Raw genomic sequence first — 25,511 nt, forward strand, 5'->3', positions numbered from 1 at the left:
CCCAGCTCCTGAGACGCGGAAGGAGAGTGGGCGAAGGTTGTGAGACATGAATATTTGATTTAGGAAAGGGCTAGAAAGAGCCGTGCATGCACCCTTCTGTGTGTGAGTCGAGTTTTTCCCCTTTTCCTGGACTTTGGACTCTACAGGGTTTGTGGTTAACGCTCATGAACCATGGGTAAATGAGAAGGTTGGCAGGCCAGGAGCCAGAGGTGGCTGGTAGGGGTGCTGTTAACAGGGCCTGGATGTTGAGTCCATGCCACATTCGCTGGAGTGAGGCTGCTCAGGCTGGCCCTGGGTGATTGGCACCCTCGCTGGTTCCCCTCCCTCAGGCTGCTGCCCTCAGCCTGGCCCTCAGCCGTTCCTCCACCTTAGCCATCCTGATGGCCCTTCTGCTGGCTGCGCAGCTCCGCCATCATGTCCCCGGATGCCGTCAGAGCCCCTTTCAAAAGGCCAGCTTCGTAGCCTTTGTACTGCATTTCCTTAATTTCGAAATCAAGGCTCCCATCCTCCTTTCTTCAAACATTTTTCTTCTTTCCACCCTTTCCCAAACATCTTCAAATCCATGCCAAACACTAGAAAGAGAGAAGTAAGAAGTAAGTGAACTGGAGAACTGAACTGGGAAAAAAAATGATACCGCGAGGAGGGGTGGATGTCCAAGGAGAATAAAAGAAATGCTGTCATGCAGCAGACAGGGAGGAGGGGGCAGAGTCATTTATAAATACCTTCCAAGTGCCAGGCCTGGGGAAATGGGAGGACCGGGCAGGGAAACAACAGGAATAGACTCAGAGGGGTTAAGTAACTTGTACAAAGTCACACAGCCAGTAAAATAGTGGAGCCAGGATTTGAATCCAGATATGGCTGGCCCTGTTGCATCTACCATCCTAGGCTATGCTGACTGCTTTTCATCAAGTCAGTGATAAAAGGAATAGAAAATAAAGATGGAGAGGATGAGTCATACATCCCTTTTCCCCTTTATTTAATGGGACTGTTTTTAAGAAGCACCACCTAATGTGCATGTGTGAGGGAGTTGGAGAGACCTTTCTTTTCCAGCACTGGGACAACCCAGCTGTATATAAAATTCCTCCCAAGGGCCTGCCGTGCCCCGGCCGCTTTACGAGGGAGAGAGGGCCTGGTGTGTGTCTGCTGGTGTACTCTGCAGATGGCATGTGTGCTGCGTGCTGAAGTTTCTGCTGGGAATTAATCAGCTCCTCCAGACAGCTGGTCCGCATGCCTAATAATAGTTGCAAGTCGGGTTTTATGTTACCCACAGGCCACAGCCATGCTGCATCTTGATTATGGGAATGCAGGCAGCATTCAGAAACATGCGCCAAGCACAGATATTTTAGGACCATGAATGGCAATTGTTTTCAAAACAGTTGTGAGTTTCCCATCTCAGGGTGCACTGAAATATCTGTCACTCCTCAGGCAGATGAGGTGGCATTGCATAGGGCACAGGCAGAACTGGAGTGTGGAGCTGGGTTACATAGTCCTTCCCATGCAACTTTCTTCCCACCACCCCAGCCCACCCAGGACTGAGCAGCAGCCCATGTCAGAGAGGAGGTCAAGGCCAGGCCCTGAGCCCATGAGGGTGGCCTTCTGCGGACATCACTCTAGAAGCAACTAGAAATTTGGGGGGAGGGATTGCTTATTCTCTTTTACCTGGACATCTCACTCAGTTATAGCAGATAGTTCTTTTTTTTTTTTTCCATTTATTTATTTTATTGCATTTAAGGTTTTGGGGTACATGTGAAGAACATGCAGAATTGTTGCATAGGAACACACGTGGCAGTGTGATTTGCTGCCTTCCTCCCCATCACCTACATCTGGCATTTCTCCCCTTGCTATCTCTCCCCAGCTTCTCACCCTCCACCCTCCCTCCCCTATTTCCCCCCAACTGACCCCAGTGTGTAGTGCTCCCCTCCCTGTGTCCATGTGTTCTCATTGTTCAACACCCACCTATGAGTGAGAACATGCGGTGTTTGATCTTCTTATAGCAGATAGTTCTTTAGTTATAAACACTTTGCTAAATTCTGCCCAATCAGGATCTCTAAATAATGCCAACATCAGTTACTTGAGTGCCTTGTGTATGAAAAGGACTTTACTAGGAGCTACTGATATAAAGAAGCCTAAGACGGCACAGGATAGTCAGCAAGCCTGACAAGGAACACGTACATGGGGCATTGTTGAAGTCAGGTGGAACCGGCTTTGAAATCCACCTCTAACCTGGCAATCTGGGGCCTTCGGCAAGTTATTTAACTTTTCCATACTTCAGTTTACTTACCTGCAAAATGGAAAAACATTTTATCTGCTATATGCATTTTTCCAAAGATTAAGTGAAACAGTGCATGTAAAGTGCTTAACAGGATGCCCAGCACATGTTGATAAATGTTGCTTGTTACTGTTAGTGTATCTGGTACGACACTAAGTTCTTGGGGAATAAACAAATGAGTGAATGGATTGCAGATATATGGAAAGTCTCAAACACTATTCAGGAAAGGGAGAGAAGAATCAAAGATAATTCCCAAGTCATCAAATGCAGGTAATCGTGAGAATGGTGTTACCAATAATAGAAATGAATGAGTTGGGAAGATCGTACTTTCAGAGAAAGAGGATGCATTTGGGTTGGGATCTGTTGAGCTTAAGGTGATTGTGGTGTCCTCCAAGCCCAGAGAGATGAGTCGGGGTGCCCACACTGGGTCTCACTGCCACAGCTGGGTCCTCAGCCTTCCAGCCCTCCCCTGAGGTCTGGTCACAGCTGCCTCCCTACCCCAGCACTGCCCCTTCCTCCCAGAATCATGCCAGAGCTCAACACAGGCACCACAAGCATCTGCATCCATCTTCTTGTCCGCACATGTCCACACCACACCTGTCTCCTGTGACCCCCGACACAGGCAGATGTCAAAATCCTTGCTTCCAGAAACTCACAGCCCCTCCCACCATCACTTCCTTCAGAGACACACAAGCAGATGAGAAGCAGTAGGAAGATTCTCTGCAGACTCTGGTTTTTTCTTCATGAGCTTTCAGGCTGTTCAGTGCCAACTAATGTTGGTTTAAACCTAACAAGTTCAGATAGACATGGCTGTGTGTAAGAATAACTTCCTTTTGTGGATACATGTTTATTCTTTATTGATCTATAGACACATGTACAGTAAAATGAACAAATCCGAAGTGTGCAGCCTAGTGAATTTTTATTTACATATATGCCCCTGAATCCACCCGAAGATAAAGATACAGAATACTTCCAGCACTCCAAAAGACCCCTTATTCCCACTCCCAGTCAGTAACCACCCCACAAATAGCCTTTTTTTCCCCTTTTCACCATAGATTGGTAAGTTTTACCTGTAAATGAACATCACAGAAATGAATCCTATAATATTACTCTTGTTTCTGGCTTCTTTCACATTATGTCTGTGAGATTCTTCCATATTGCTGCATGTAACAGTAGTTCTTTTCATGGCTGAGTAGTATTCCACTGTACAGACATATCACAGAGCATCCATTCTATCATTGCTGAACATCGGAGTTATTTCCAAATTGGGGCCATTATGAATAAGGCTGCTGTGGTGGTGCACACATGCCCTCGTCTCTCTGCAGCGTGTTCTCCGGTGGAATTGCTAGTCACAGGGCAAACATAGGTTAGTAATTGCTGTTACTACCTAACGGATTTTGTGGACATATTTTTAAAAGGAAGAATACGCACTCAGTGTGTCATTTACCAGTGTTGTACTTCCCTCTAAGCAACTAGTGAGGTGGCCTAGTGAGACTGAGAAACCAGGGGTTGGACATTAGGGTCCCTGGCTTTGAACCAGCTCTGTCATTTACAAGCTTGGGATCCTCAGGCCAGTCACTTATGCTCTTTAGGCCTCATTTTTATCATCTGTAAAAGGGAGATAATAAAAATAATCACCTCACATCGTGAGTGTGAAACTTACATGATAAAAGTTCTTTGAGAGTTGTGAAATATAAAAATCATCCTTATAACCTCAACTTTTTGTATTTGACATACATTTTCTTTGAAAACAATCTAAAAAGTTTTTAAAGAGAATCACTATTAGTAATCAATAGAGAAAAGAACATCAATCTTTCAAGAAAAATAATACTATCTCTTTATTTATAGCCCGGGCCAGTCAGTGGATCCGGGCAATCACCACTTTGATATACCTACGTGCCCCAAAGGCCCCTCCACCCGGACACAGCTGGGGGGCAGGCTTCCACTGTCCTTGTCTCCAGCCAACTTGCCTGTTTTCTCATATTTGCATTCTCTGTTGGGAACTATCCCTGCCTCCACGCTGCCTCTGTTGTTTTTAATCCTGTGAGGTCTGAATATCAGATAGGCCTTCTCAGCATTTTCACCAATGCATGTGCATACACACATCAACACGAGCACACATGAGCACACACACACGCTGCATGAGCACAGCTGTAGCAGTTCTCCCAGGTGCCTGTGGAGCCAGTCTCACTGCTTCTCTATAGAAGTGATTTAGTTTAAAGACTAGCAGCAGACCCTCGTAGACGCAGAGCACATAGTAGTATTTAATGAATATTTGTTTACAGCAATGGAAATAACCAAGGTCACCAACCCCTCCACACTCTTCTGAGACATGCTCTCCTGCTGTCTCTGAGCAATGTGCATGGCTCTCTCTGGGAATCAAATACTGCTGTGGCTGCAGGATCCTCCAGAAAGGGTTGTTGATTGCATTGATATTCCTTGCACACTGCTAGATTGTCTTTGGAGTGATAGGAAGCACAGGAGCTTTGGAGCTAGATAAGCCTGTGTTCAAATTCTGACTGCCATATTCCTAGAGCAAGGTTCCCCGATCCGAGTTTGGTACACTTCAGTCACTAAGCAGAAAAGCTCCTTCACACGGAGCTGATGGTGGTAGTTGGCAATAGTAATGTATTATAATATTGGTCCAACAGATGCTAATAGCTGTGTTTATTTCTGCCTCCCCACCCCTTTTTTGCCTCCCTGAGCCTCAGCTTTCTCATCATAAGATAGGATTGGTGTTGGTTACCTTTAAGATGGTTGTAAGAATTCAAGAAGACAATCAGTAGAAGCTGTTGGTATTATTCACTTCTTCCAGCTCCTCCCTACACAGCACTTTGGTGTGTTTGTTTGTTTGATTGATTGTTTTTTGACCTCGTTTCTTCTTCCCACGTATACCTCAGTCCTCTCCCAAAGATGGCAGGGCCTGGATTGGTTAAGACCATGACCCATAAAATCAGAGTATCTTGGTATAAATCCTAGCATTGCTGCTAATTCACTGTGAGACCTTGAACAAGTTACTTAACCTCTCTGAGCCTTTATTTCCTACTCTTAAAATAGGGATAATAATAGTTACCTACATCATAGAATTGTTGTAAGGCTTCCCTGGGAATAACCATAAAGCACTTGGCACAAAGCCAACACTGAGCTGATAGTGGTAGTTGGCAATGGTATTTATAGTAATATTAGTTTAATATTATTGGTCCAATGGACACTAATAGCTGTGTTTCTCTCTCTCTCTCTCTCTCTCTCTCTCTCTCTCTCTCTCACACACACACACACACACACACACACACACACACTCTTGCACTCACTTTGGGTTTTCCTGATCCTCTCCCATCAGGCCTCCTTCCACATGGAGGCTCTGCCTCTATCACCCTTTCTCCTGATTTGAATCATCACAAAGGACAAGAACATGGGGTTGCTCTATGGTTTGGGTTGGTTTGTTTTTAAGTTCAAAATTAATGAAACAAATGTCAAGAAAACATAATCTTTGGGTCTCTGGAATGTATATAAAAATAGGGACATTCAGGTCTTTGTGTAAGACTGCTGTAAGTTTAGGCTTATGTATTAAATAGAAGAAGAAAAATGTGTCTGTTCAAATGCTCCCAGTATTGAGGGTTTAAATTGAATAGATTATTATCTGGAGGAAAATTGAAGTATAAATTAGACTACGAAGAATTCCTAATTGTTGCAGTTTTCATGTTAATTATTTCATGTTAAAAAATTGTTACTGCATAAATTAACACATTCTTTCATAGAGAACATATTTTAGAAAGATTTGTTACTTTAATAACTCTTTGTGTATTAGAAATCCCAGATGCCTGTACTAATTAAATATAATCAGATTTTAGATTCAAAAAGCACAGTAGCCATTTAACACAAACAAGCAGGCAGCTAGGTTGACAAACACAGTCAGGAAGACGTGGATCCCTGTTTCTTTCAAATTTTGAATTTCACAATCCAGACCTGTGAATTCAATTCCTGTCCTTCCTTTGTATTACAACGACTGGGGATTATTAGACTCAGAGCGCCAGCTTTCCAGCCCAAGGGCTCCTGCAGAATTATTAATCAGCTGCTTCTGAGGCCTCTGTAATCCGGTGGCAGATCAAGGCTGATCTCGCCATGAGATGCCCTCCCTCTGCCCTCGTGAGCACATGAATTTCTTGTTCTCTGTCAATGACAGCGTTGCCATTCCTGCACAGTGTGCTGTGACCTGAACAGCAAACATCAGGAGAGGGAAGGGGAAGAAAAAAAAAAAAAACCTTTTTAATTATTGAATTTAATCTAATTCTCGCCGTGCTAGAGAAGCAAACCATCCTTTGATGAAAAGCAAACCCTTTAAAATGCAAGCCATTGTCTTAAGCACCGACCAGTGTGTTCCCTCCTCAGTGGTGCCGCCATAAAATGACCACGCCAACCCCCGGCTCCCCAGCCCACATTGGGAGTTTATCATCCTGAGGGCTGTCTAGGGAAAGACCCCAGGGGACCTGCCCGACAGAATGCCCTGCCCTCTGAGGTCAAACACGGCTTTCCCGCCGAGCCGAGTCGCATGCCTGAACCATGCTGCTTGTAATCAAGCTTCCCGGATCCGAGTTTGGTACACTTCAGTCACTAAGCAGAAAAGCTCCTTCATTTGTATTCCGTTGCTTCAAGCTCTGAGCTTCCACCTCGTTTCTGGGAGGGACTGCTTTGTTTATCTGCTGAGCCACCGTGGAGCTTTGGGGCCCAGATTAATAGTTAGGGGGGAGCAGGTCAAATTGGCAGGGAAATGGAGATGAATTGTAGAGCACATCCATTTTCCTTCGGGAAAGGGTATGTTGAAACCCAGAGATTAAAATTAAAAGAAAGGGGACTCTAAATCACCCTTTCCTGCTACAGTCTCTCTTTAAAGATTAAAACTGTTTCAGGTAGGAGATGGGACCAGTTTCTTTCACTCTCATCCTCGGGCAGCTCTGACTCTGCCTAGAGGATACAGATGGACTGGAAGTAAGCAGTGGTCACCTCGAGCCCAGCTTCTTTGCACATCTTTCCTCTTTATCTGTGCTGGTCAGTCCTGTTTTCCCCTATTCTACGTGAGCATCTCCTTCTCCTTTGTGCTGTTTTGGGCAGAGCCTTTTGATGGTTGTTTATGAATGGTCAAGAGCAAGTCCTCAGTCTGTGCAGACCATATTTCTTGGTAATCATCAAGAAGGAAGCAGATGGTCACCCTCTGTGATTTTAAAGTGTGTAAATAGGAACTGCAGACTGCCATCAAACATCAAAAATGTCATCTGGCTTCCTTGTCTTGCTTTGCTGGCAAAAGGAACTCCTGCATTTGCATCATCTGGATAATCACAGACATGCAGTGCATTTGAAAACTGCCCCAAGTTCTGAAGCCTCATTTCTTCCAGCCAAAGGAGGGGGCTCAGTGGCATCTCTCTGCCATCCCCAGGGGGGCTTTCCCATTGGCACAGATGCCTTGCCAGGTCAAAAGGGGGAGAAGCTTGGAAAAGCCACCCCAAAGTGGTGTTTGTCTTCTGTATATCCTCTCATCCTTTGGTAGCTTCTGAGCTCCTAATCAAACCCCATGACCTTTAACCGTTCCCACACAGTATCCCCAAACCCAGTGCTGTCCGTGCAGCCTAGCTCGTCATGTGGCATGAAGTCAGACTGAGGTGGGCCCTCTGCCCCTTCTGGGGTGTCTGGATTCTGGGCATCATTTCTGCGTTGAGCTACACCCTACACATCCATTGATCACTCAGGTGAGTTCCTCTCACCACCCTGGGCAGCAGCGAACAGATGGTTACAGAGCCCTTGTCTTTTGTTCTGGATTGAAAGTCCACAAACAGTGTTTATCCTGTTGAAGCTGTGAATCAGAATTGTTATTCTGTTTGTTTTGTTTTGTTTTGTTTTGTTTTGTTTTGTTTTTACAGTGGTAACCAAGTTAGAGAACTTTTATTCTGATATTGCTTCCTTTCTGGCTCTTGGAAAACTGGAAGGATAATTAGAATTATTCAGAGCCTCAGTGTTCCAGAGCAGGCTTTTTTCTTCAGTCCCACCCAAGATAAGCACTTAAGTGAGCCTCCATAACACAGTCTGTACTCCAAGGAAAGTCCCTTTGATGGTTGTCAGATTTCCTTCTTAAAAGGACACCCATGATTTCAGGAGATGTTCATTGATTTTATTCTTTGCTTCTGTGTTGCCCCTGAGAGTTACCCTGGGTTTGTCATTGGTCACCGTGGCAGGGAGGGTGATAGAGAAAGATAAGCAGCCCAGAGTTTCCTCCCTTGACTTCCTGGCTCCTCTAGGGATATTTGGAAGGAGTGTCACAGCTTACCTTCTGGTACTCTCTGTGTCTGGATCAAATGCCCTTCCACAATTTATACTGCCTACCTTTCCCCAACTGCAAAGCCCCAGGATTAATGCCTGGAGTCCAGCCTCACCTCCTTCATTCTCCCTGGTAGCTGAGTCTACTCTCCTCTGTCCTCTAGTTGTCCTGGGTTCGATTTTTAATACCCACTGATGAACCTTCTATCTCTTCTCTGTCTGGTCTTGAACTCTGGGCTCTCTTTGGAACTTTGCTCACCTCTCTCAGCCTGAATATTCCTTCCATGGATTCAACTCAACCAGACTTTGGATCTGTGCCTAGTTAATCAACCTTATCTTTGCAGTATGTTCAGGCCCACCTTCTACTCCTTGGTTCTTGTCCTCCTTGCCCTAACTTGTCCCTTCTCCACTCACATCCCCAGTGGGACAGCACTCCGTCTTCCTCCTGACCCCTCTCCTTCTCAAATGTCCTGCTAAACATTATGAAATTTCAGATGGAGTATAATCTTAACCCATTGTACCATTTACTTTTCATTTATTTTAAAGTAAATGAAATTTTAAAAACGTGATGCTAAAACCTTATGAACTTGAAGTAGATGCTTCAACAGAATGCATCACCAGGAATAACCGAAACACCCAGTTGTATTACTTCAGAAGCATTTGGAAAATCTGAAAGTCATTCCCTTGGCGTGGTGTGAAAATTCTGAGTTTTGCTTTGCCAAGTTTCATTGGGTTTGAAATCATTGTTTTGTTTAACCACAAAGTTCCAGGTCAGGTCAGCTTTGATTTTGCTTCTTTTGCAGGATATCCTGTCCTAGTACTGCCTTGTCACCTCCGCCTCATGTAAACCAAATTTCTGTTCTTGGCATTGTTTGTAATTTCTTTTATTAACCAGAGTAACTTTAAAGTTGAAGTACTGCATACTATTAAATATTGGATATAATAATTTGCAGAGTTAGTGGCTTTATAATTAAAAAGGGCTCTGGGTGGCTCTTTGGTTCAGAAAAACAATGTCTATTATTGAAGCTCATGGGTTTCCTCCTTGAAAATGCTATTAGGGCACAACTTGGATTCTCTGTAGGAAGGATTTGACTTCTTTTATTCTATATTGACTTCACCTTCTCCACCTTGGCCTAGTTTTTTAGCCAGAGGGGATATTCTCTGAGACCATGGATCTGGCCTGGTCACCAGGAAAAATAAAAAGAGAGAGACTTGGCAGTTCAGCTCTCCAGTAATGTGAGCGGGGCCCACCCAGGCCTGTCCTGGCACCTCCCCTGACCCTTCCCCGCCGCAGGGAGAGCCACAGGTCACTCTGCATCAATGCGGCTGCCTCTCCCTGAAGCCCTCATCTTCTGCTCATGTTCTCTTTTCCTCTCTCTTCCGAACCCTCTTCTTCCTAAAGGCAGTGCCACCATTTCATTCTCTGTTGGGTTTGCCCGTGAGCTCTGTCTCCCTGTCTGTCTAGAAGCTCCAAGAATGGAGGCAGCCTGTGCTTGGTTTTCCCAGGAGTGCTTAAAGGGTGCTGGAGACATCACAAACACTCGGAAGATTCTCAGTGATTGGTTGCTGAATGTTTTGATGAGGAGGGTTTTTTTTTTTTTTTTTCATCTTCTTTTCCTCCCTTGATGTTTGGAGAGCTTTGGCATTGCTGATGACATTTGCTAGTGCAACTTGATGACTTTAGGCCTTTACTATCTGAATAAAATAATAGTTGGCATGTATTTAAACATTACCAGATGCCAGACGCGGTGCTGAGCCCTTTACATTGACCATTCTCACCACGACCTTAGGACATTATCATCCCCACTTTACAGACTAGGAAACTGAGACTTAGGGACATTTTAAATCGTCACCCAGCAAATCCAGTGTGCAAGCCCAGTGATGCCTGACTCAGAAGCTCCTTTCCTAAATGATCATGCTAGCCCTTCCACAAGTGACCACTCAATCCCAGCTCAGCCCACAATCGGACTGCTTTGCATTGTCACTGAAGAACGTCTACTCCTCATTTCCTGGCTGGCTTATGTACCTTTAGTGCAGGAGGTGATTTGGCAGCAAAGTACCTGCGGTCTTATTAGAGCATTTGAAATGGCCGTGCCATCATCTTAATGTATGAAGACACATCAAGAACAAGAAGTAACTGAGTCAAGTAAGACTGCTTCTATTTGAGGCAGAAGTGAAAAACAGATGACCTGGCCACTAGGGATAGAGGGACTTCATTAACTGGAATGTGACCTGGGGCTTGAGATGGGCCATCCTGACGTAATGACTTTGGGCAGTCATCCTGTTTGCCCTTCAAAACCAAGAGCATCAGTCAGGCTGTCCTGTCGTAGGAAAGGAAGATTTTATTCCTATAACTTTTAAGAGTGAAGACAATTATTAGTTTGTTACACCACTGTATTGTCACTCTTCATGTTTAGTTTAAGTCTGTGTAAAGAAAGAGAATTACTTTGGCCACCAGGGTGAGATAAGTTGCTGCCTGGCTTGACCTCTTTAGCCAGTTAGAGCGTTTATTGCTGTTTAACCAGCCGTAGGCAAGTTGCTATGAAGAAATATGTGTCTCCAACGTCAAGGGATTTGCATTCTATTTAAGGAGATTTTTTAAATCACTTATGAAAGAACTAGTAAAAGGACACAGAGGAGACATGGACATGGTGGGACAGTGTATAGCGTTTACGCACTCTGGCTCAGGCGCCTTCCGTTCAAATCCCGGTTCCACCATCTACACATGTCCTTTGTTTGGCACATTGCTTTCCTCTCTGCGTTCCGTTTCCTTATCTGTAGAACAAGACAAATCCTGGTATCCACCTCATGTGCACAATGCTTTGCATGCCTGACTCTTAGCAAGCACTCAGTGCGTTTAGCTATTGTGGTAGCTGCGGTTATCAAGCATTAAACTGTTGTTTCTAGCACTGGCGCTAGGTCCATTGGAGAGATTAGTGAAGGCTGGAGTAATCACAGATGACTTTATGAAGGAGGTAGGACTTGAACTGAGTAGGCTTTAGCTAAGCAGATAAAGGGAAAGAAAGCATTTCCAAAGCCAATGTAAAAGAAACAAGTATGAGCATGCTAAGTGCAGGGCACAGGTTATAGTAAAGCAAACCGAACTAGACTGTGTTTGGGGTAGCAAGAACCAAGTTAGGTCGGTTATGGTGGCTCACACCTGTAGTCCCAGAACTTTGGGAGACCAAGGCAGGAGGACCACTTGAGCCCAGGAGCTTGAGACTAGCCTGAGCAACATAACAAGATCCCATCTCTACAAAAAATAAAATTAGGCTGGGCACAGTGGCTCACATCTGTAATCCTAGCACTTTGAGAGGCCAAGGCAGGTGGATCACCTGAGGTCAGGAGTTCGAGACCAGTCCAACCAATATGGTGAAACCCCATCTCTACTAAAAATAAAAAAAATTAGCTGGGCATGGTGGTGTGCATCTGTACTCAGGAAGTACTCGGGAGGCTACTCAGGAGACTGAGACAGGAGAATTGCTTGTACCCATGAGGCGAAGGTTATAGTAAGTCAAGATCACACCACTGCCCTCCAGCCTGGGCAACAGAGCAAGACCCCATCTCAAAAAAATTTTAAATTAAATTGGCCAGACGCAGTGGCTCATGCCTGTAATCCTAGTACTTTGGGAGGCCGAGGTAGGTGGATTGCTTGAGGTCAGGAGCTTGAGACCAGCCTGGCCAACATAGTGAAACCCCATCTCTACTAAAAAATAAAAATACAAAAATCAGCCGGACATGGTGGCTCATGCCTGTAATCCCAGCTACTCGGGAGGGTGAGGCAGGAGAATCACTTGAATACGGGAGGTAGAGGTTACAGTGAGCCAAGATCTCACCACTGCACTCCATCCAGCCTGGGAGACAGAGCAAGACTCCGTCCCAAAAAAAAAAAGATTAAAAATTAACTGGGCATGGTGGCATACACCTGTAGTTCCAGCTACTCAGGAGGCTGAGACAGGAGAATTGCTTGTACCCGTGAGGCAGAGGTTGCAGTGAGTCACGATCATGCCACTACACTACAGCCTGGGTGACAGAATGAGACTCTGTCTCAAAAAAAAAAAATGAATTAAGTTAATTAAAAATTAGCCAGACATGATGGTGCAACCTATAGTCCTAGCTACTCAGGAGAGGGCAGGAGGTTTGTGTGAGTAAGCCCAAGCAAGAAGAAGAGCCCACAGGGGAGATAAAATGCTTGGGAAGAAAGGAAGAACACGGGAAGGATAAACTCAGAAAAATAATTCATGCACTTCTCATAGAAATGTTTGAGCTTTGCAGGTTGGAGTATGCTAAGTTTTACTGCTTTGTTCCTGAGATTATTGGTACTATTTAAATGTGAGAAGTGTGCTAGAATAGTGCAAATGCACAAGAGCCACTAGTTAAGTAAACAAGACAGAAGTGACAATGGAAGCATCATCTACCCAATTGCTAATTGCTGATAGACACCCATGTGCCTTGAAATGTCACAGTGCTTTTGAAGAGTTTTGAAAAGTCAGAACACTTTTCCCGATATGTCTCATCATAAATCGCCCTCAAGGTAATGGTGTTTTATCTTCCATGTTTTAAAAGACAAGGGGAGAAAATGATGTGGGAAGTCATCACACTTCTGCTCACAGCCCAGTGACTTCCTGTTGCGCTTAGGATGGAATCCAAAATTCTAGTGCAGCTTACAGTGTCCCATGAAATCTGTCCTAGTACCCCTTATTATTCTTCATAGCACTTTATTGTGGTTGACATATATCATAGGCATTCATTTATTTTATCTCCCTCAAACTAAGCTTCATGATTGCCAGAGTCTGTGTTCGCTTTCATCCTCCTGGCACCAAGTGCAGTGCCGGGCACTGGGGAATACTCCAGAAGCACTGGTGGGGAAGAAAGAGGGAACAAACCAGCCCAGCAGTGGTGGGGATTTTGTTGTCATTTCTGTGGAAAAACTTCGATAACTGAATAAATCTATAACCCTCTCCTATCTCTTGTTTGAGGCATGGATGATTATTAACTTTATTTTAAATGAGGAAGACCAGGGCTCAGTGAGGTCAAAATGGTTGATGTCTAGTCACTTGCATTCATCCCAGTCTATTAAGAAACAGATTTTCCACTTTGTCTCACTGTGAACTCTCCCAAGGCCCCTTGCCGCCTTGTCTTTGTGCTAATATAACTAACCACCCCCATTCCCAGCTGCTGCCCCAGTGAACTGGGCCCCCTTGTCCTCACAGAAAAAGTGTGGACTCCCTCAGATACAATCACTCCAACCCAAAGGGGATCTGAACATGCTTCCTTTGGCAGTGAAAATGCAGGGCGCTCCAGGTGTTTTTAAGTTTCATTAGTGTGTGGCTGATGCTTTTCCATTTCAGTTGGCAATTGTTAGATCTTAAAAGGGCATGGAGACAGTGACCCTGGTACTATCACCAAGGACAAGTAGAGGACTCATCAGAGGGCAGGGCACTGATAATAAGCTCTGTAAGGAACTTGGTTATTCAGCCAAAATGAGAAGGGCTGGAAGGGCTGTCCAGCTACTCATTCATTCATTCAGCACCTGTTTATCAAGTGCTTTCTGTGCTCCAGACACTGTGTTCAGTACTGGAGATATGGTGGCCATCCAGGAAGACATGCTCCAGCACTCAAGCACGGCATTTATCTGTGGACGGAGACAGCCTTCAGACAATTCATGCATTCATTGCACTATAATAGTAACAGCTTCATTAAGCAATATTTGCTGGGAAAAAAAATAGTAACAACTACAAAAAGGGAGGTGCTTTGGCAGCATAGAAGTAGGAAAGCTACCCCAGTCTTCAGTGATCAGGCAAAGGCTCCCTGTGCGAGTAATGCTTTGGCTAGGAGCAACGGAGAAGAATTAGCCATGAGACGAGGAGTCTGACAAAGGAAATAGCCTGTGCCTGAAGCAGCTAAGAGCTTGGCATTTGCAAAGCAGTCAAAGAAGGGCAATGGAGAGGTTGTAGAGGACAGAGGAGAACAAGTCTGGGATGATAAGAGGAAGCTGGGGAAGTAGATAGGGACCAGATTATTCAGGTAGATTCTATTAGAAGGCGACTATAGAAACCCAGGGGGGGCATGCCGAGCCAGTGAGGACTAGAGTGAGGGTAGTGAATTCAAGAGTATGAAATGGTCAGGATGTAATGGACCTGACATGGTCAGGGACAAAGCAGGGGGGGTGCCACAGCTCATTCAGTAAAGACTATTGACCTCTTCTATAGACAGGCCTTGTGCTGGGATCTGAGTGCACAGTGAGGAAAAATAGAATGTCCAGGCAACAGTGATTCTCGGGATTCTGTTATCACCAACTGGGTGGTTTACAAAGTCAGCAAGGATTGAGAAGCCAAATTATGGGGAAGATAAATTTTGGATGTTGCATTTGAGGGGTGCTGACTTGCATAACTAATTTGCTTCTCAGTTGTGTCTCTGTTGTGATGATGGAGAGACAGTTGAGAAGGAAATTGGTTATGCAAGTCAGGGACTCGAGAGAGGTCTCATCTGGTGATATAAACACAAGCATCGCTGCAGTCAAGATAGTCACTGGAGCCATGGGAGTGAATAAGATCCTTGACATTACGCAGAGTTTATGACCATTTGTTTCATATCTCAACAGAATTCAGAGAAACAGGATTGAGGTGTATGTCAGAAATTATTTAAAACATCAACATATTTATTCATCGCAGGAATGATTCAGCCTAAGGCTAACTGGTCCTGGGAGTTAAATGACTAAGGTACAAAGATTCTCTTACCTGGAAGTTCTAGGACATGGGCACCAGTGACAACACCAGGTTGTCAAGTTTTCACCGTGACAAGTCAAAGTTTCAGCAATGAGTTTCCCTTGGGAGTTTGGTAAAATTTGCAAATAGTACCTGGAAAGTATTGAGCGGAAAAGATGCTTCCAAGTACACACACGCACACGCACACGCACACACACACACACACACACACACACACATTATGGCCTTTGCGTACTGGCTTAAAAGAATCCTAAACTGTTAAGCAAATTCAGTAAGAGATGAAAAATACGGTGATAACTTCTTTTTCTTAATTCATGTAAACATGAAACAAACACACTAAGTGTTAAAGTAAAGCTCAAGGCATCAGTGACATAGATGATCATTACCTGCATAGTTTGCTCTGTTTCCTCTAAATAAAATGCGAAGAGGAGAAAATTGTTTTCATATCTAAATCCTGCTCCCAAGCAGAAGAATTTCAAAGAATGAATCAGCTAGTTACATAACAATATCAAGTTAACTGCAGTGCAGTTCTTCTGACATTTTCTCCATTTTTCTGTAAGTCCATACTACTTAGAAGACAACTTTGATTCTGACTTTATGCCTGTCACGATATCTGTGAAAAAACCTAAGGGTCAGAACTTTACTTTCAAGGGAAAGGCATCATTTACACCCAGAAGTTCCTTCCTTCAAGGTGTCTGAAGTCTCCTAACTTACAGAGCCCACTGCAGCAGCCTGGCAGCAGGGACACCTGTGGGATTGTATAGGTTATGTACTACACAGCCTTAGGGGTGCTGTTTTCATAGACTGGGGTTTTACATTGTGCAGCCTGCATGGCTATGTGTAAAAACACCTGCCAAAAATCCCCAGTTAACTCCACCACATTTAGAGCTGCATTTTAAGGCCAATAGCTTTGTACCCTCAGGAGGTGGGAAATCAAGATAAGGGGAAACAGAGGTAATGAGATGTGTAAAAGAGGAAGCAGGGATTAGCTTCTTTTCAGTAGAAATCTCAGTTAATCATTAATACCTTATTGCTGCTTTGATTTAACCTTTTGTCTTCCTTGGAAAGGAAAATGAGTTATCTATAAAGAAGCTTCTTTTGTCAAATGCGGCTGCTATTTTAAGACAGAGAAGCAGCAGAAGTTGGACAAAGACGTTAGTTTTTATTCCTCCAAATACATTGTTTGGTGCAAATATATTCTTTGTCTTAGAAAGGAAACTAATATAAAATAAATTTTAGTAAGTTCCGACTGGTGGTAAGTCAGAGCACGTATCTCCAAATGACTTCCTTTCACAGATTCCTTACATTATATAGCCTTTGTTTTAACATTTTTTTGAAGGTTTACATATTATAATCCTTATTGTATATTATAATATGAGAAAAGAATAAAGCTAACTAATGCAACTGACTGATACTGCCATTGGTTTTTTAAATCGGAAATTGTGAAAGCCCTTGGAAAATCTCACATGACTGTATCCAAATTTTAAATAGTCACTTTCAGCAACACACACACCTTCATCAATGTTGAATGATTCAAAGAAGGGGAAACAGCTCCTTTGGTTGTCATTTCATTTACAGGATTTGTCTGCACAGCAGAGAAGAATGTTCCATTTACTTCAGAGATGGTCAGAGATTTCCAAGCAATTTGGCTCAAGAGATGGTTTAAATAGGAATGAATGTGGTATACCTTTAATTCTCTGAAGTAAGAGAACTCCAGCTGAGGTTTGGTCCAGGGCAAAGTCTGCACTCAACACTGAAGAAAATCTATCACATTAATCCCAGTGGCTCAAAGTCCAAAGCTGCGTGAACAGAATGCTCAAGGATAGGAAGTGTGAGAAGAATGCTGTGAAAGAAACTTTAAAAACAAAACGACTATTCAGAGAATCCCCGGTCTTATGTGGAATCATCTAGCACATAAGGAAAGATATAAATAATTATGCCTGAGAAACATAGCTAATTAAAAATAACTCCATGCATAAAAGGAAAAGAAAACTATAGAATAACTTTTCTGCTCCAGTGTTTATGTGAGATGCCTCATAATGAAATAGTAGGATTTTTTTTTTCATTTCATTTCACACAGACACATGAGAGATGGAGAGGAAAATTATATTGCCTGAAAATGCCGGGGTAGATTTACTAAAGATGTTATCATATGCTGTATTTAAGACAAAAATCTAATTGCTGTAATTTATCATACCACTGGCTATTAAAACCGTGCCAATTTAAATATTTTAATCATTCATCACTTTTGCACATACTGACTTTATGGAAGATTCTATGAAACTTTCTGATTTTGTCAGCCTTTGTATGATTTTTAGGAGCTTCTTAATCAGAATGAACATGCTTTAAGCATGTAATTGTGTTTACATACGTAATAAAAAATTCTTTGTGTTTCTCTTTTAGTTTGCTCAGTAAAATAACTGGAACTGCTTTATAATTGCTGAGCTGAATGTTTGAGAGCACAAGCTGCTGAATCCCTTTCATTTTATTTTACTTTATTTTATTTAAGTTTATTTTTTCTGAGATGGAGTCTTTCTCTGTCACCCAGGCTGGAGTGTAATGGAGAGATTTTGGCTCACTGCAACCTCCACCTCCCAGGTTCAAGCGATTCTCCTGCCTCAGCCTCCCGAGAAGCTGAGACTACAGACTCATGCCACCATGCCCCGCTAATTTTGTATTTTTTGTATTTTTAGTATAGATAGGGTTTCACCATGCTGGCCAGGCTGGTCTCAAACTCCTGACCTCAAATGATTGGCCTGCTTTGGCCTCCCAAGGTGCTACGATTACAGGCATGAGCCACCATGCCCAGCCTGAATCCCTTTTAATTCCCTGCACATACATCAAGCTTGTAAAAAGCCAGGTGGACCACACCCTTCTTTTTGGTTAGAGAGAGGATTCTTTCAATGATCAGATCAATTTTTGAAAGAAAAGACTCCACTGACTTTGGCATGAATTTGCACCTTGGGTCTTGAAAAGTCAGAGACTCATAAGACAGTCATGGAGGCGAAACTGCTCTTTACAAAACAAACATTAAATAGTACTCTTTCTGGCTGAGAGGAGAAAAGTAAGATGGTAAGAAAGTGATATTACAGAAGAAAAAACTATCCCAGGAATAAAGATGGCCTCCACAGGGAGAAAGAATGGAGGAAAGACCACAAGTGTGGAGATAGAAGGGGCTAGAGGCAGATTACTTTCCCTACCGTGGGTGTGGGAGGCCTTTGGGAAATCTCACCCATTTCAGCAGAACACATGGGCTGTATCCAGTCGTCCCCACCCTGGGAGCAGCTCAGTTGTTTAATCTGATTTTTGTCTACCTGGTGAGATCAAACTGTCTTACATACCAGAGGACTCATGAGACCAGCATTATGACTAAATTTTATGTATGTTTATTGAAACATAGCATTATTTCAGAGTTAAATATATATATATATTTTCCTAAATCACAAGAAACCAGGGTTTCTTCCGCCTTTTATTGAGGTATTAAGGTACTTTGATAGGAAAATTTAAATTAAGCTGGATTACTTAAGGTCACACAGCCAAGACCAGACCCTACATCTTCCCAATCCCAGTCCATTCCTGCTTCACCTCCTTTCTATCCTCCCCTATAAACCTGCTCTCATGAAAGTGGCTTGCAAGTGCCTTTCCCTCCCGCACCCCATACCCAGTGCAGTGTCCTCTGCCTGATGAATAACCAGGTGTTCATTCTGCAGGTGCAAAATTCCCCATCAAGTGGACAGCCCCTGAGGCAGCCCTGTATGGGAGGTTCACAATCAAGTCTGACGTGTGGTCTTTTGGAATCTTACTCACAGAGCTGGTCACCAAAGGAAGAGTGCCATACCCAGGTAAGAGCAGGGCCTCACAGAAATGGGCCTGGGATTGGAGGCTTTTTTGACACCGTTTGGGGAAACTTCACCTGCTTTGCTTTCCAAAGCCATCCTCAGCTTTCTGCTGAGCTTGAGTTGGAAGAACACGGACAGGTATTCAGCCAGGGAAAAGCAGAACTGGGAGCCACCATGTATGTAGACAAGGAGCCACCATGAACTGTATGCCAGAATTAATGTAAGTAGCAGCTGTTCTAAATGCTTCAGTCCCCCTCCAGCTCACAGAATCTCTCCTCTCTCAGTGGCAGTATGTGTCTATGGTTCCCAGGGCAGAAATGTCACTGGCAGTGCCACTGCGCAAATGGAGTTTGCAGACCTATCTAGGAAAGAGAAGGAGAAAAGCCCCACTGCTTTTTGATGACACTGTAGCACTGACCCATGGAGTGAGCCTGGCAGGAAGATAGCAGGACCTGTTCTTTCCGCAGGACCCAGCTCCAGATGGCCAGAGAGCAGAGGCTCCCACAAAACGCAATTTAGAGCTCACTCACAGCCTGCTGCTGAACAGTCAAAACATGCTATACCAAAGCAAGTGTCATGTAAAGAAATTAGAAATTCTTAGACTCTGGAATGTTTCTGGATTATCAGATTTATGCTATCCAGAGAAACCACGAGTTTAGGTTATCCACGCTTCTATTCATTAACGTAGACAGATGGTGACATAAAGGACACCCGTGCCATTTCACCTCCACGCTTTAGTGGTTATAGCACAGGGATGATCTGCTTTTTTGAAATGTTAAGGACATATTTTTCAGTTACTGCTGAGGGAAGAAAGAACATAGCTCCCCCTCATTCCCTGCCTAAGAAAGGAGCTTAGAGAAAGAAAAAAAAAACAAAACAGTGATAGAAACGATAGTGAAGATTAATGAGGAATTTAGGTCTCTTGCAAATCCTGGGTTTGTAATCGTATCATTGTAGTCAGAGGAGCCAGCGAGGGCAGATTAATTTGTAATCCCTTTGTTCCTTTTTTATGATTGTTTCTGGTCATCTTCAGAGAACACAGAGAGGGGCACATCAAGAGAATCTCTTTCTGGGTTCATGTAGCTTTGAGACTCCTAGGAGAGCCAGGTTGACATGAAGGCAACATTGACAAATTCCTGGTCTCCGAAGAACCAGCACTGGGCATTTAGAGGTGCGGGTGTAAGTCAGTTTTATTGATGCCGCAGTGACTGCTGCTCCCGGCACGCACACATGGGTACACACTCCGGGAATCACTGACCAGCACAGAAGAAAGGGCCACCTTAGGGGGCTGGGGCACCGCATGGGTGTTTCTGAATCGCTTCTCAAGGGGGGAAATGTGTGGGTCTCGGGACGGTGAAGATGTGAAGGCGTCTCTTCCTTGTTTATTGTCTGAATATCGAACTGATTTCTTCCTGATCCCCCTAGGTTTATAGTCACCCTGTGTGTTAAATGCAATTGGGGGAAAAGGTTAATGTTGTTTAGCATTTCTGTGAAGCCTTTCCTTCCAGTCACACAAAGCAGCTTTTTGTTTCTCAGGGTCTCACACAGAAGCCAAGACAAAGGGGTGGAGGTGGGGGCCTCCGAGAAGGAAGGCAGGTGCACGCTTCTGAGGGAGTCTTTTGTCGGGTTTGGTTTTAGCATAAAGAAAATGGCCTCATTTTACCACTTAGACCAGGATTCATTCATTCAGCATAGCTTCAGTCAGTGTGAACTGTGCCAGGCATTTTGCACCATCTGGGAAATAGTGCAAATAAGACCCTCATACTTTCAACAAACCTTGATTAGTACCTGCCTTGGGCTAGGCACTGTTAGCACTGTGGGCAAGTGAATAAATTTAGTCCCTGTGTTTGTGGACATTACAGTCAGATAGATAAAATATGCCTCAAATCCAGGAAGAAACCAGCATTCTTTGTTCCTTGTTTATTAGAGGGAGTCATCCTGAAGGGATGGATTACTTGGCTTTACTGAATATGGGGCCTAGATCTTCATTCTGATGATGGGATCACGGACGCCTGATCCAGGTATCCACACACAGCAGATCCTGAGAGGACTCTTCATGCTGAGTCCTGTGAGGATGGCAGAGGAGTCTGAAGTGAGAACTAACTCCAGCGGCTCCTGCAGAGAGAGCTGGGAGCAAGTGCTGGTCTGCACTGGGCTGTGATAGCTGCCTGTAGCTCTGCAGGGGTGGAGAGAGGGGGCTGTGTGAGGAAGACAAGTCAGCCAGGCCTTGGAAGGCAAGTAGGGTTTCCCCAAACCCGGAAGGTGGGAAGAGCATCCCAAGGTCTGGCACGTGAGAAGGCATGGAGGCCTGGGAGGTCAGTTCCGGGGAGCACAGGATGAATCTGAGAAGATGCCATGTGCAGGGGCACACTTGGAGTTGTGGCTGGAAAGGTGGCCAAGAGCCCGTGTTGGGGCCTGGCTGGTTGGCAATGGCAACCAGGGAGCTGTGTCCTCACTGGGGGTGTCATGAGCTGCTCCTCATTCAAAGAAAGCCACACAAAAAATTGTTCCCAGGCCTGTTCCTAGCCATGGGTTCTTTCTGGGCTTTGCTTTTTAACATAGCTGTAATCCTATTTAATTGGGCTTGTGAATCCAACAGAAAACTCTTCTTGAGGGAGAAGCTTTTACAGAGAGATTCCAGTTACAGGATTAAAACAATTCCTAAGGAATAAGCAGTTTCATGAAGCTTCCTTCAGATGTCACTGTGAAAGCAAGGAAGGACCTTCCATTCTTGCTATTTGTTGGTGTGGCAAGTCAGTCAGTGTATGCTGAGGGTTCACTTCTCAGCTTTCCACGTTGAGTCTTTGTGCTGCTGCTGGTATCCAAGGATGGACCCCCAGTCCCAGTCCAGCATAACTTCCATTCTGCATTTTGATGTAGTCATGTCTCAGTCAGCTACAGTGTATTTTCAAGTAATTCTTTTTTGGAGAACAGTAGATGATGGTACATTTTTCTGAGTCTTCCATACCTGAGAGTAGCCTGCTGTTTTCTTAAAACATAAGAAAGGTCCTTGGCTGGTAGATGAAAATGGAGGTGCTGAAGGAGGAGGTGACTTATAAATTGGTTCTATAAAAGCGTTCCAGGCATTTTTGCCCAGCGTGAAAGAAGGTCCAGAAGCGACAATCCCAGAAGAAACTTACAGTGGAGTAGGTGAGGTGTGACCAAATAAAGGGCAAAGGGAGGAGGAGATGATAGAACACTGGCAAGTTTTATGAGAGCATGGACAGAAAGGAAGGGAAGAGGACAATCTCAAACTGAATGAGGACCTTGAAGCCGAAGGAAACAAAATACTGAAATGTGATGCTGAGATTAACCGGGGTGGTGGAGAAAAGTTACATCACCTTATCATGTGAGGAAGGTTGCCTTTGAGATGTGTAACAAGTATAGATGCAGTTCCAAAGAAGAGCTCCATTTGATCAGTTCCCTGCTAGCAGCCTGACCCGAATGCATTCTCTGCAGTCTAGCTTGCTTTTCTGCAAGCAAGGATTCAGAAGCATTCTTTGCCTCAAAATGAGAACTGATTTCATACTGATGGATTGTTGCGTATGAGAAATAAAAACAACTTAAGTAAAAGCGGTTTTCTGGGTTGATGCATAAAATCAGAGTTATGCATTTTCACCTGTCATTTCACCTTTAAAACTCTCCTCAAATCCTTCTTTTCCTCTCTGCTTCCAGCTTCTCCCCACCTTCCCAGCACCCACCCACCATTCTATCACTGTCGCCAACAGAGTTAGTATCCTAGAAAACACAGACCTGGTTATCTCACCCTGGTTAAAAATGTCCACAGCTTCCTTTTGCCTTCCAGATAAAAGCTAGAAACCTTAACTTTACATAGTCCTTGATAACTCTTTTTCTGCAGTCATTCTACAAATATTTACTGCAAACCTGCTATATGCCAGGTACTATTCCAAGCACCAGGAATACAGCAATGAAGCAACAGCCAACAGGGCTTCTGCCCTCATAGACTTCCCTTCTTCTTTGAGGAGACAAACAGTAAACAAAGATAAACAAAATAGATTGAATGTTTGCTGCTATTAACAGCTAGAGGGAAAAATAAAACAGAGAAGGGGAGAGAGAGGAGAGGCAAAGGAGCAGCTCACTGGTGAGTGAAGACCTGAAGGAAGCACCACTCGAGCCAGGTGGGTATCTGGGAACAGAGCTTCCATCAGGGGAAGGGAGAGTACAGGGACCCTCCAAAACCACAGGATGCCAGCGTGGCTGGAGGTCCCATAGGCCCCAGGGTCAAATCATAGATGGCCTTTCTAGGTCTTGGTTGGAACTTTCGCTTTTACTCTTTTTTTTTTTTTTTTTTTTGAGATGGAGTTTCGCTCATTGCCCAGGCTGGAGTGCAATGGCATGATCTCGGCTTACCACAACCTCCACCTCCCAGGTTCAAGCAATTCCGCTGCCTAAGTCTCCCAAGTAGCTGGAATTACAGGCATGCACCACCACACCCAACTAATTTTGTACTTTTAGTAGAGACAGGGCTTCTTCATGTTGGTTAGAATGGTCTCGAACTCCTGACCTCAGGTGATCCGCCCACCTCAGCCTCCCAAAGTGCTGGGATTACAGGTGTGAGCCACCACACCCGGCCTGCTTTTACTCTTAGTGAGATGGGAAGTGAGGGGATTTGAGCGGGAGAGTGACATGAGGTGACATGATTTCTCTCTGCTGCCTTCCATCCTTCACACGTTACCCAAGACACACCAAGAGATCTCTCTTGAACATGCAAGTCTCTCTTTGTGGCTACCCTGTCTGCCTCAGAACACTTCAAAGCCCAACTGAACATCATCTGCTTTGTAAAGCCTTCCCCAAGTCCAGACCAAATGGGGTGCTCCTGGTTGCCTCCATGACACCTGGCACATTTCTGTTGGGGCCCCATTTGTGTGTCTGTTTCTCAGTAGCTGCAGCGAAGGGAGCCCCTTTGATGGATTCCCAAGGCCTAGCAGAGGGTCTGCCCTACAGTAGACTCTCGGTAAGTATAAGCAAATAAATGAGTGAACGAGACAGAAAAAAATAACTCACCTATGAGGTTTTTCAAACAAGGTTTTTAAATTTGGCCCATAGCCTGCATAGCCTTTCAACTGTATTCCATCATCTTCACACATAGATACATATTTTTCCAGCCACAAGGTAGCCTCTGTCCTCAAAGTTGTTCTGGGAAGTTGACCATGTGATCATTTCAAACACCATGTTCCAACACTATTCTAGGCAGAGTGTCCTGGCCATTCTGTGCCCTGGCTCTTAACTGAACACCTGTTTTGTGAATATGGCAGGACCTGGTAGAGCAGGAATGCTTTTTTTGGGGGGGAGGGGGATGGATGAAATCTTCCTCTGTCACCCAGACTGGAGTGCAGTGGCACAAGCTCGGTTCACTGCAACCTCTGCCCCCGGGTTCAAGCAATTCTCCTGCCTCAGCCTCCCAAGAAACTGGGATTATAGGTGCCCACCACCATGCGTGGCTAATTTTTGCATTTTTAGTAGAGAGGGTTTCGCCATGTTGGTCAGGCTGGTCTCAAACTCCTGACCTCAGGTGATCCACTCTCCTTGGCCTCCCAAAGTGCTGGAATTACAGGCGTGATCCACCACACCCCGCCAGGAACACTTTCTTAAGCAAACCACACTTACTCATTCATTCGAAGCACTTTCAAGTCATTCAGCAGGTGACTTTCTTAAATACATCTAGTTGCTTGATAATGACCTAAAGAAGTAAGGGAAATTAATGAAACTGGTGGCTCCTTCCTTAAAGGATTCCAAGTCCCACTCTGGTCCTCCCTCTGCCTTAGAGCCCTGAACCATAGATTCGTATTTCTCTCTGTTCACCATGACAACAGGAGCAGGTTTTTCATGGGAGAGGAAAGAGTTAGGACTCCCCACCAGGAGGAGACTGGGAAGCTGAATGAAAGCTCTCATCTTAGCCCAGGGTGCAGTGTCTCTCCCTGGCTCATCCACAGTCCCCGGGGTTTTTCCTGCGGTTCATGTTGTTCCCTCAGAGAGGGATCCCTGCCTAGAATGCCCAGAGGTCATGCTGTCACCTCCACCTACAAGGTTTCTCTCGACCAGCATGGCTGGTGAGAGGAGGAGGGAGAGCAGAGGAGAATGCGCATGAACAAGGCAGCCAGAGAGGGACTTTTCAGCCCCTAGTCCCATGTTCTCGACCCCCGGTCCCGTGTTCTCCCACCCCAAGCCCTGTGTTCCCCGCCCCCAGTCCCATGTTCCCCACCCACTGTCCCATGTTCCCTGCCTGGTCCTGTGTTCTCACCCCACGTGCTGCCGCTCCTTGTTCTCAGAGGTGCAGTCCCAGGGCCTTCCCTATGGGCACCCTGCCTCTCTTTTTCACTGCCTTTTTTTTTCTGAGACAAAGGAGTT

The 25,511-nt window shown here is 44.6% G+C and overlaps 1 protein-coding gene across 9 annotated transcripts in view; it reads left to right on the forward strand.

Moving 5' to 3' along the window:
- The window catches only part of FYN (FYN proto-oncogene, Src family tyrosine kinase), a 218,201-nt gene that overhangs the window by 184,720 nt on the left and 7,970 nt on the right, over positions 1–25,511 (forward strand). For all 9 annotated transcript variants that reach the window (XM_032274998.1, XM_032275006.1, XM_032275001.1 and 6 more), the window contains one exon: positions 19,014–19,145. In XM_032274998.1, coding sequence (XP_032130889.1) covers positions 19,014–19,145 — 132 coding nt within the window. The remainder of the gene's footprint in view (positions 1–19,013; positions 19,146–25,511) is intronic.

This window comes from Sapajus apella, unplaced genomic scaffold, assembly GCF_009761245.1.
Source record: "Sapajus apella isolate SASKATOON/1434 unplaced genomic scaffold, GSC_monkey_1.0 scaffold6, whole genome shotgun sequence".
Taxonomy (NCBI): domain Eukaryota; kingdom Metazoa; phylum Chordata; class Mammalia; order Primates; family Cebidae; genus Sapajus; species Sapajus apella.